Source organism: Oncorhynchus kisutch, linkage group LG15 (genome assembly GCF_002021735.2).
Source record: "Oncorhynchus kisutch isolate 150728-3 linkage group LG15, Okis_V2, whole genome shotgun sequence".
Classification (NCBI taxonomy): Eukaryota; Metazoa; Chordata; class Actinopteri; order Salmoniformes; family Salmonidae; genus Oncorhynchus; species Oncorhynchus kisutch.
In genome coordinates, this window is record NC_034188.2 from 39,820,374 (window position 1) to 39,831,537 (window position 11,164).

The window sequence follows — 11,164 nt, forward strand, 5'->3', positions numbered from 1 at the left end:
TAGGCAATGTATGCATGGTTCCTATGGGAAGTCTACACCAATACCAAATGTGTCCCCCTGACTACATATGGAAAAAATATGAGCCTCAAATATCTCAATATATTTCCAAAAATAAAAAGCATTGTGGAGTAAAATAGAACATTTCCATGTTGACATGTCATTGTTACTTGGAAACTATTCATTTCCATGGACATAACAACAGATGTTTATTTGACTCTATGGGTAGAAATAGTGTCCCTCTCGTGGGATGTGTTGCTTTTCAAAGCCTGACTCGCATTCTCTGACAACTAATGCAGATTCGGCCCAGTTGCAGCCTTTAGATTGTCAGTAATCTGAACAAGACGGAGGGCACATCTGGGATGTTTTAAACGGTGTAATTATAACGTTTTGATGCTGCAGAAGACGAAACAACTCTCAATAGTTATGGTCCCACGTTACACCGAAGGTACAATCCTTCTCTGATCTTCATCAGACACTGCATTAAGTGGTTTGTGTTGCCTCCCTCATACTGCATCAAGAAAACTACACTGACGGAACTCAAATGTAACATTTCCAAGCCCAGCGTTTCTGCTCCTTTCTATCACCTGTTTGGAACACAATATGATCTATACTTCGCATGTATGTGTCTCTCTTATGAGTTGCACAAATCGAGATAAGGGGGAGGGGAATGTGAAGGGTATATCCAAATTAAATACTGTAGTATTCACTATAGTTTTTTAAAAAGTGTAGTGTTTTTGCAGACATTACTGTAGTATTTACTACAGTGTATTTTGGGGGGGATAATAAAGTAGAATTTACTATAGTATTCTACAGTATAGTACAACATTCTATAGTAAGTAATACACATGATCTTGGGATACTACAGTGTGCAGTATAGTGTTCTACAGTATACGGCAGTTTACTACCGAATTTTATAGTAAGTAATGTAGTATTCTATTATAAACTGTAGTATTATTTTCAATTGGGGACATAGACACATATAGACTATCCCTGAGGGTGGCAGGTAGCCTAGTGGTTAGAGTGTTGGGCCAGTAACCAAAACGTCACTGGCTTGAATACCCGAGCCGGCGAGGTGAAAAATCTGTCGATGTGGTCTAGAGGAAGGCACTTATGCCTAATTTGCTCCAGGGACACCATACCACTATGTCTGACCCTGTAAAACAACACATTTTACTGCACCTACGTATCTGGTGTATGTGACAATAAAACATATTTATTTATTATTTTTCTTCCCCCTCTACCTAGAGGGCAATTATCAACGTCTTTCCAGTAAGTCTGGCAGTGGTCACATGGCCGAAGCCATGTAAACTGTTGATCACGTGCCCATCTTAAAAGGATAAGAGAGGAACCAGAAGACTAATCCTGGCCTAGGGACAGATGTAGGACACCCTCAACCTCCAGCCTCATGCCTCACCCCTCCTTGTGAGGAACAAAGCCTCCAAATGCCCGATGGATGGAACAGCGTTGCACGCTTGCCCTCTCACCAACCTTTGTGAGGGGTTAGCCGTGAGGCTTGAGGCCAAGGATGTCCTAAAAGGCCTTAACCTTCTGAGGGGCTAGGGCTTAGAGTGTCCTAAAGTGGACACCGAACAGCTGATAAATATCCCTGACTCATTACACAAGGAACACAGCTCCCAAATGCCAGGCGGATAACACCGGCGCACGCTCGCCCCCACCAGATAACAGATGAGCCAGGCGGATAACACCAGCGCACGCTCGCCCCACCAGATAACAGATGAGCCAGGCGGATAACACCGGAGCGCTCTCGCCCCCACCAGATGACAGATGAGCCAGGCGGATAACACCAGCGCACGCTCGCCCCCACCAGATGACAGATGAGCCAGGCGGATAACACCGGCGCACGCTCGCCCCCACCAGATAACAAATGAGCCAGGCGGATAACACCAGCGCACGCTCGCACCACCAGATAACACATGAGCGAGGAGTTAGGCCCTTGTGTACATTTGTCGTCTACATATTGCATCATAATTATTTATTATCCCAAATCCTTTTATGAGGCTGTTATCTGGTTTCATTCAGGTATCCATCCCAATTAAATGTGATCCCATTGAGCTTTGAACTTATGCTTTGTGTGTTGTATCTTTCCCCCTAAATATATGCCTGTTGGGGGAGTGCCTGCCTGCCTGTCAAGAAAGCCAGCCTTCTATCAACTGCACATACAAAAGGAAGACATTCTAACAGATAAATAGAACTGTTTACAGTATCCTTACATGAACTAAAGTTACCCTCTATTCTCCAAGTAAAATAAAAACTTTGACTTTTCCCCCCCTTACTAGTTCTGACTTTGCTGATAGCTACTTTAAGGAAACATCTACGTACTATGACTGTGATGTGTGGTTGTGCCACATATCTTTATCTTAAGATGAATGCAGAAATTGTATGTCGCTCTGGATAAGAGTGTCTGCTAAATTACTAAAATGTCAAATGTATTCAAATAAACCAGCACAGATGAATGCTTAGATCACATCAACACGTAACACTCTGGCGACAAAGCCCTCCGAACTAAATCACTCTTAAAACATAATCCCTTATAAATCATCCTAGGAAGTCCATATCCTGAGAAGATAAACACTTGAAAATGAAATGTGGGATTTCAATGATTGAGAGGCTCAGCAGTGACTGTCTCTCAGCTCTCAGCACCACCAGCAGAATGCATCAGCAGACAACAAGGCATTAACGTCAATTCATTTTTTTATAAAAGCACCATTCAATGTACTAGAAGTCTCATTATACTTTATGGCACTGGATATGAATGCACTACAAGCCATTTAGAATAATAAAACTCTCCATGGTTTGCTTTTTGAGAGACAAAGGGTTTTATTGGTGACAAGTGGGCGAAAAAAGACAAAAACAATATGGCTGCCTCATAGCCTGTAGGAGTTAAGAGGTAAAAGAGAGTTCAGCCGGTCACTCATTGCACTGTAATGAGTCTCCAGTGTTTTCCAAGTTAGCTGTCTGCTTTGCTCTCAGTGGGACTTCCAAGCCCGGGCGCTTTTCAAAGGTTTCTAGCTAATCATTTTCGAGAACATCCAACAAGGTGTGTTCCCCTCAGTGTACGACCAGACTGGCAGTCTTTCTTTGATCTAGCAAGGCTACCTTTTCTTGGTCTTACACTGTGATCAATGTCTTGCTATTAATTATTCAAATGTAACCCAATTTATCCTCAGAGTGTGTTGCATTATTCAACTGGCTTTGGACAACCACCTGTAATAACGTTTTCAGTCACTGGCCTTGGGAACAATAACAATCCATGTATCAAAGGAATGAATGTATGTCACGCCTCCAGTGGGATCGTTGCAATCATCTATGCTCGTTTATACAATGGTGGTTCTAATCCTGAATGCTGATTGGTTAAAACAGCATTCCAGCCGGTGCCTATTCCACAAGTTACCACCGGCTAAATCTATTATATTAAAATGCCTATTTACTCTGTTCCATTTGACCGCGCAATCCACCATCTCATCAGCCCAGCCAAGCAATTTATAAACTTCATCACCACTATAAAATTCATCTAGACATTATCTCACATTTATTTTAGACTAACATTGAGTTTTCAACAGCGGAGATTTGTGTAAACCTTGCTGTCTGTCTCTCTGACATTCGATCTCCAACTGTCCCATAGTAATGAACGTGAAGGGAGTCGGGACGAGACAGACAAGCAGGCAGCGTTTCTCAGTCACTCTAAATCATGAATCAGCTGGTATCATTTTTATGGATATATACAAAGAAATGTCAATTGAAAAAAAGGTCAAACGAAACCAAGTGCAGTTGGTTTGCAGTCTTTCCAGCTTCAGAGTGGAGTGATTGTGTTAGTTGTGTTGTGGGCTAGCTCCTCTGAACAACAGTGTCTTGACGAGTGAGCCCATTTTCTATACCAGATGAAATCGAGCCTCATTAGCTCATTGTTATGGATGTATCCAAATAAATGTCACTAGAAAACAGCTTAAACCTATGCAAATGCAGCTACTTTGCTGTTATTCTGGCTGCACTTTTTGACGTGACTATAAGTTATCCATAGTTGGCTAGCTAGTAAGCAAGGGATAAGAACATTTCCAGCCAGTATGGCAAATGGAGCATTTAGAACAAAAGACTGGGTCGCGTCCATATATACAGAACAAAAATACTGAACGACTGGGTCGCGACTCTAGCAACCAAACTGATAGAAAGAACGTCCAGCCAGCTTGGATACCAGCCCTAGATTTGTGTCGGGACTATATCTTGTGGAAGGATGAAACAGTATGAATAAATGAATCAAAATCAAGTTTTTCATTAAAATATGTCAATCATTATTTGAATATGGTGGTAACCCGTTGTATAAAAGTGATAATGCCTGAGAAGCATTATGGGGGATATATTGGCTTCTACATCGTCTCGGGCCTAACAACACCCGTGCCAATATATCCTCCAAACACCAACTTCTCCGGCATTATCACTTAAATATTGTACTGTAGATACAAGAAAATCCCATGACATTCTCTCTATAACTATAGCTGAGAGAAGAACTGAAGAACTGGACAATGAAACGAATGTGAAATCTCAGGGCAATAGAAGCAGGGCTTTCCTCAATCACTACACCACATTACATTAACACAGTGATGTTATCTAAGGAGGGCCAGAACAATGTGGCCACACTTGGCCCATGCTGTGATGTGGGGCGAACTGTGTATTAAAGTGCAATGCATGGGCAGACTCCTCCCACATAATAACCAGAGAGCAATCCACAAAGACAATAACACTTAGTGTTTTGATCTCAACCCCCGTAACCCCACATACGTTGGCATGAACACACACACACACACACGCACACACACACTCTGCTGTACACACAGGATTACCACACAGCTACAGTGGGCGAGCTTGTGATAACCCGTTTACCCGTTAACCCTCAACCAACCTGTTGATGAACTAGATAAGTGACCTGACCATCTGTCTTCAAGACCAGAAGGATCAACCCCACAGTGTTAAAGACACGGTTCTTATAACGAGCGGGCTGAGAGTCGGGAAGTGACTGTTCTGATAAAGAAACAAAACAAGAAAACACGAAACACAAACAACGCACCGACATGAAACAGAGTCAATAGCACCTGAGGAAAGAACCAAGGGGAGAGACAGATATAGGGAAGACAATCAAGGATAGGATGGAATCCAGGTGAGTGTCGTGAGGCGCTGGTGCGCTTGAAGATGGTGACAGCAGCCTGATGACCTAGAGGCCGGAGAGGGAGTACACGTGACAGTACTGCCCATAGCAAACAGCTTGAGCGCCTATATTATACATGCCACGTTTACATCCGTAATGTATCTTTCAAATGGCGATACTGTTACACTAATGAAAGTGTTTTGCCATGGCTCAGATTCATCCAAAATGGCAAAAATCCATACTATGGGCATATAGCATTGCTGTGCCACAATGAAGTGCACTTTAAATAAAAAACAAGAAATATTGAACCATACTATTACAATTGGGTTCCTAAATCACTCACTAAGCTAAGTGCTAACATGTTATCGAGATTGTAAACGCCCTCGTCTGTAGCTACCCCTCTATTTGTGCTACATTAGTAATATTAGGCTAGACTAGCCCACTGTCTGCGTGTTCACTGGTATCATAGACCTAATGGAGACAAAGCCATTCAAGGTCGATAAGATATTTCTCACAGCCCATAAAATAGCTATAGCCATGAATAGTGGTGAATCCCAAATCAAACCCAAACGCCTGTCCCAACCCGCTGTGCACTAACGTAGATTTGCCAGACATGACTAGAACTGAGGACTCTGCTGCAATCAATCACAACAAGTGCTAAATTCCCAATTGACCCCTAACCCCTCAAACCTAAACACTTTGGCATGTTTCCCAGACAGATTAAGCATTGAGGATCAGGGTACAGTATAATACAAGTATTTACAAAACGTTTACTCCAACACTGTGGTATTCCATTCATATTTCATCCATTACCTTTCCAACACCAATATATGTGCAACACATTGCTAGAGTACCTCTGTCTGCTCTCTAATCTCAATCTAATCTTAATCCATTTTCCAGGGGCTGTATTCATACATTTCAAAATAGAAGTGCTGATCTAGGATCGTTCTTTTTAAATTGTAACAATAGGACAGAAAGAAATGAGCCACTTTGTCTAGCAAATGAGCACGCGTCGATTCGGTCCCCAGGGTGCTTGAAGTCATTGTAATGAGAGGCGGAGTGCACATTAATTCCTGCTGTTCCGTTAATATGAGAACCTTTTCCCCCGGCACAATCTCATACCTGTTGCTAAACAAATTTAATTGGGTACATTTAGGTCGGAAAATAAAACGTGTGAAAAATGCCTCTTTCAAATAGAAAATGTCCTACTGAGTTGGATAATGTTTGGCTGAAAGGTTTTGTAATCACACCTGGGCTCAAAATCGTTTGGTTGAGTCTGACCGGAGTGGCAGATGGTGAGGCTTGCAGTTTTGGTTGGTTTATTAAACCAGGCATTAACAGGCCCAGATAATGTATTCATGTCTGTTTGTAATGCATGGGATTCAGTGTGGCCTAGCTATCATATATTCTTATTATTCTTATACCACAGCATTGTTGAATACTCATTTCTGATTGGGAAGAAGTGCTTTCTAGAATGGACATGAATTAAAACCAGATAACGGGACCGTTGGAAAAGATATCGGGACACCTTGCAATCATGACGCAATATGTGCCTACACATGCAGACCATACTTGCTACAAAGTTACAGAAAGCTTAACCAACAACTACACAAACTGAAATTGGATACATTGTAAACGCAGATCCAACGAGGAAAAACTTTGCTAAGCTAACTAGGATTGATTTGTTTTTGCAGAGACATCTTTTTGGAGCATCTGATGATGTAACATTGTGAGTGATGAACATGAATTTCTCTGCTCCCTAATGTTGCAGTCATGACGCAAGTGAAGCTATGCTGTCAAATCCTCCCACGTTTCTAGTTTCACCAGCTGTTTTCAGCAAGTGATATTTTTTAATTCGGTAGCCATTTTGGCAGGTTTGCTAGCGACAAACTATTTAGCAGGCTTCTAGCCTAGTGTTTGATATGCAGTGCGATCTCCTCTTAATGAAAACTGTCGGGTGTCCTGGCGAGAAGGCAAACTTTTCTAGCTATGCCAGGCAAAATCAGGCATTGTTATGGATGTATCAAAATTTATGTCAATAGAAACGGCTACTTTGCTGTTATTCTGGCTGCAGAGATCGTGAACGTGTTAGCCAAAGCTAACTGGCTAGCTAGCAAGCAAGGGATACGTTCCCAGCTAGCAATGAGGAATCGGCCCAGAAGTGGCCCTCTTCCGGGGGGCCGGAACTGATTGAATCGGGTGTCGGACTCGGCCCGGAATTAAAATGAATAACTGCCCAGAATCGGCCCAAGTATATTGGGCAGTTTCCTTCTACCGGAATTCAGCCGTCTACCTGGAATCCCCCCAAAAGCGGCCCGATGCTATTTTAAATAAATGTATACAAAATTACCCGATTTAGTAATTTAAAATATTACTATTATACATTTTATACATACAAATTATACCCATCCACCCCAAAAATGTTTTATTGTATTTATTTATTTTTTACCCTCTTTTCGTCATATCCAATTGTCTTGTCCCATCGCTGCAACTCCCGTACGGCCTCGGGAGGGGTGAAGGTCGAGACCATGCCTCCTCAAACACAGCCCCGCCAAGCCACACTGCTTCTTGACAGAATGCATGCTTAACCCAGAAGCCAGCAGCACCAATGTGTCCGATGAACAATGTGTCGGATGAAACACCGTACACCGCTGACACGGTCATTCGCCTGGCCCGCCACAGGAGTCGCTACAGCACAATGGGACAAGGACATCCCGGCCGGCCAAATCCTCCCCTAAGCTGGACGATGCTGGGCCAATTGTGCGTCGCTTCAAGTGTCTCTCAGTAGCAGCCAGCACTGGTATCGTGCTGGCTGCGATGCCGCGTCTTAGACAGCTGCTCAACTCAGTTGGCCCCATCCAAAGTTTAATGCTAATCAATTTCCCTGCACAAAGTATCAAAATACTAAAATACTACTTAAACAGGACTCTTAAAGAATTTAATGTAAATGTTTGTTTTTGTTTTTTTGATCACAAAAGCAATTACAAAGTATGGAAAAATAAATAAGTAATGAAATGTTAAATATATAAAGCAGCCCGTGTAATTATCTGCCGGAGAGTAACCACGATCAGCCAAAACACCAAATTATACATTTGGGCCAGATAACTCACACCGGAATCGGCCCGAGCCCCAAGTAATACATTTGGGCCAGACAACTCAGACCGGAATCGGCCTGAGCTCAATCCCCTCATAGTAGCCATAAATAATACTGCTGAAGGCGGCCCAGACTCCGGCCACATGACGTCGGCCGATTCTGACTCTCATCCAAATGCCCCGACTCTCAGCCGGAGTCGGCCCAGATCCACTAGGTTGCCACTGAGCATGGCAACGGAACATAAATAACGAACAAATGGGTCGCGTCCATAAATATAGAACTAATCGAACAACCGACTGGGTTTGATGAGAAAGTATGAATTAGCTTTTTTTTATGATAGCGGTAAATGTGTACTTTCATATTGTTTTCTTTGGCAACTTTGGTATAAGCGGGTGAAACGCCTCGGTTCTGTACGTTACCTTGGAAATATAAACTCCGAAAAAGGACTTGGCTCCGCCTTGTCCCGCTGCGTCATCCATTATTTCCAAAGTAATGTACAGAACGTCGGCGTTTAGCCATTTACATATAGTGACATTTCCAATGGATTTATGGGGTATCAGTCACTCCATTTGTATTGTAAAATATGCATTTTCGTTGTTATTGCAGGTTATGCCGGTCTACTGAGGAATGTATTGTGTTGGGGATTCCATCAATGCCTTGGCTAACAGCATTTTTATGTCAACGTGTGTGTGTGTGTGTGTGTGTGTGTGTGTGTGTGTGTGTGTGTGTGTGTGTGTGTGTGTGTGTGTGTGTGTCAAATTATCTCTGATTTAGACAGAAGAGGTGTTGTTCCCCTCTGATGTTTAAAAAAATCTAATCGATACAGGGTGAGTGGACAGCATGGGCGATGCTTGAATAGTAATAGCCCAACTGGTTGAGGGACTGTTGAACGCAAGTTCTCCATATTCAGCACCTTCAGATGAATGTGAATCAAGGTACATCTCACATGGAAGGTTTCTATCGACTGTTATCTTCAAGTTTGGATCGCAAGGGGCCTGAGAGAAGTAAAAGGGGTCATTAGGTCTGCCAGACAATACAAAAACACATTGTGTAGATGTTCTCCAATCAACCCATTTATCAACAAATAGTCCATTTGAATTCAATTTCAGAGTTAAATTTTTTTTTAGGAGTTTATTCAAATCGATAACACTATCCAGTCGGACTTGAAGACTTAACGGTACTAAAGTCCTACATCTACGCTCGAGAAGATACAGTACACAGCAATTCAGAGTAGCGGAGAATTTACAAATAAAATGAATGTCCATCGCAGTCTCTATAAAGCCAAACGAGTCACGCGCAGCGAGAGAGCGGGTGGAAAAAAAACTCGAGTATCCCGTAATCCTTCCGCCGCCAACAGTGTAACAAGGATTAGCCTGCTAAAGAATAACACGCTAAATACTAAATACTAGGCACCGGAGTGGAGCGTCCCTGCCATTCCCAAAGATATATATATATTAATTCCCAAACATATTGATTTCGTTTCAGAACTAGGCTACTCATCACGCCATTCTAGCAGCGCAGTCACCTATAGCGCACTTACAAAAAGCATGCACTCCACTCGCAACTTCATTGCCATCAACTGATGCAATTGTATTGCCTACAGTTCAGAAAGCATAGCTTAGCTTTATCAAGTAAGTAAACTAAATGCCAACCCCGATACATATATGCTTTGAATAAGATGACATATTTCCGGTGATGGAGAAGAGTTGTACGGAGGGATTTGTCTTTGATGTCGATTAAACTGCAGTTCGATGCTAAATTAAACACTTTTATGGAAGGTGCACTTTCAGTGGAATATGGTTTGTTTTTCTATTCACATTCCACCTTTTACTTGTGTTATTTAACAATAGAAACACTATGAATATCTGTGTATATTGTGTTTTACCTGTATGTCCAGACGCAAACCATCCAGAAGGATAATCCGAACGAGATTGTTTTTTTAAACAGTAGTTCACAACAACTATATGTCAAACTGGTCCGATCAAATCCACCGATTGTAACTCGACATCCACACAATAGCCTATAAGTTTGTAAACGTGAAGTCAGTAAATCCTTTTCGAATACCATCAACCATCGGGTGGGCTACGAAGAGCGAATCTCTGACGTTCAGCACCACCAGAGGAGTGGACAGCTCCGTTAGAAACTGCGGGTCTAACCTCTCTGGATCGTCTCCTGTGCCACTGAAGCACAAGCCACCACCTACTGGATGCGTCCGGATCCGATTTACAGGAATAACCAATCAAAAGCCCAGCAGTAATCTCCAGCGCGAAAGTGAAGACAAACAATCTGCCTCGACTGATCCCATCCGCTGGAATGAATTGTCCTTGACTGAGATGAAAAGAGTTGGGGGCTGTCGAATGTCACCCTTCCCACTGTTTAGAATTTTGAGTCCCTGAAATCCGTCAGTCAAGTCCTGCAAGCAAGCGTCATCCACGAACAGCAAGGTTATGACAAATATGGTGGTCCTCCAAATACATACCAATGCAATAATCTATGTTTTCATCGATATACACACTATCAGCTGGTACAACTTGTTTCTTTCCTTTTATAAACTGAACAGTGTCATAAAGGCATATTCTTCAAGTTATTCTACTAAGCACACATAACCTCTTCAATGTAAATTAGGCTGAATTCATCTCCAATACATTGATAGGGTAAGAGACAATTTACGCTTGATCCTAAAATGTGGTCGGAGGCACCTTATGGATGGTGTGACGCAATTGTGAAGCCCCTGGAGGCACGCAGAGGCCAAATTGAGCTATGTACCTCATCGCAGTGCGCCTTTCAAATGTTGAAACAATGTGGAGGGCTATGTATATCTCCGCATTGACATGATTGGATGACGGTAGGTGAGGGCGGGAGGTCCTGCATTAAACACAAACTCCTTGACAACTTCCTTCACAACAGCTCTG

The 11,164-nt window shown here is 42.5% G+C and overlaps 1 protein-coding gene across 2 annotated transcripts in view; it reads right to left on the reverse strand.

The window, feature by feature from the left end:
• The window catches only part of LOC109905288 (follistatin-related protein 5-like), a 166,261-nt gene extending 155,366 nt beyond the window's left edge, over positions 1 to 10,895 (reverse strand). Inside the window, exon 1 of one of the 2 annotated variants that reach the window (XM_020502574.2) lies at positions 10,138 to 10,895. In XM_020502574.2, coding sequence (XP_020358163.1) covers positions 10,138 to 10,319 — 182 coding nt within the window. In that variant the 5' untranslated portion in view covers positions 10,320 to 10,895. The remainder of the gene's footprint in view (positions 1 to 10,137) is intronic. The other variant, XM_031790249.1, reaches the window with a different exon arrangement.
• Positions 10,896 to 11,164: the final 269 nt, after the last annotated feature.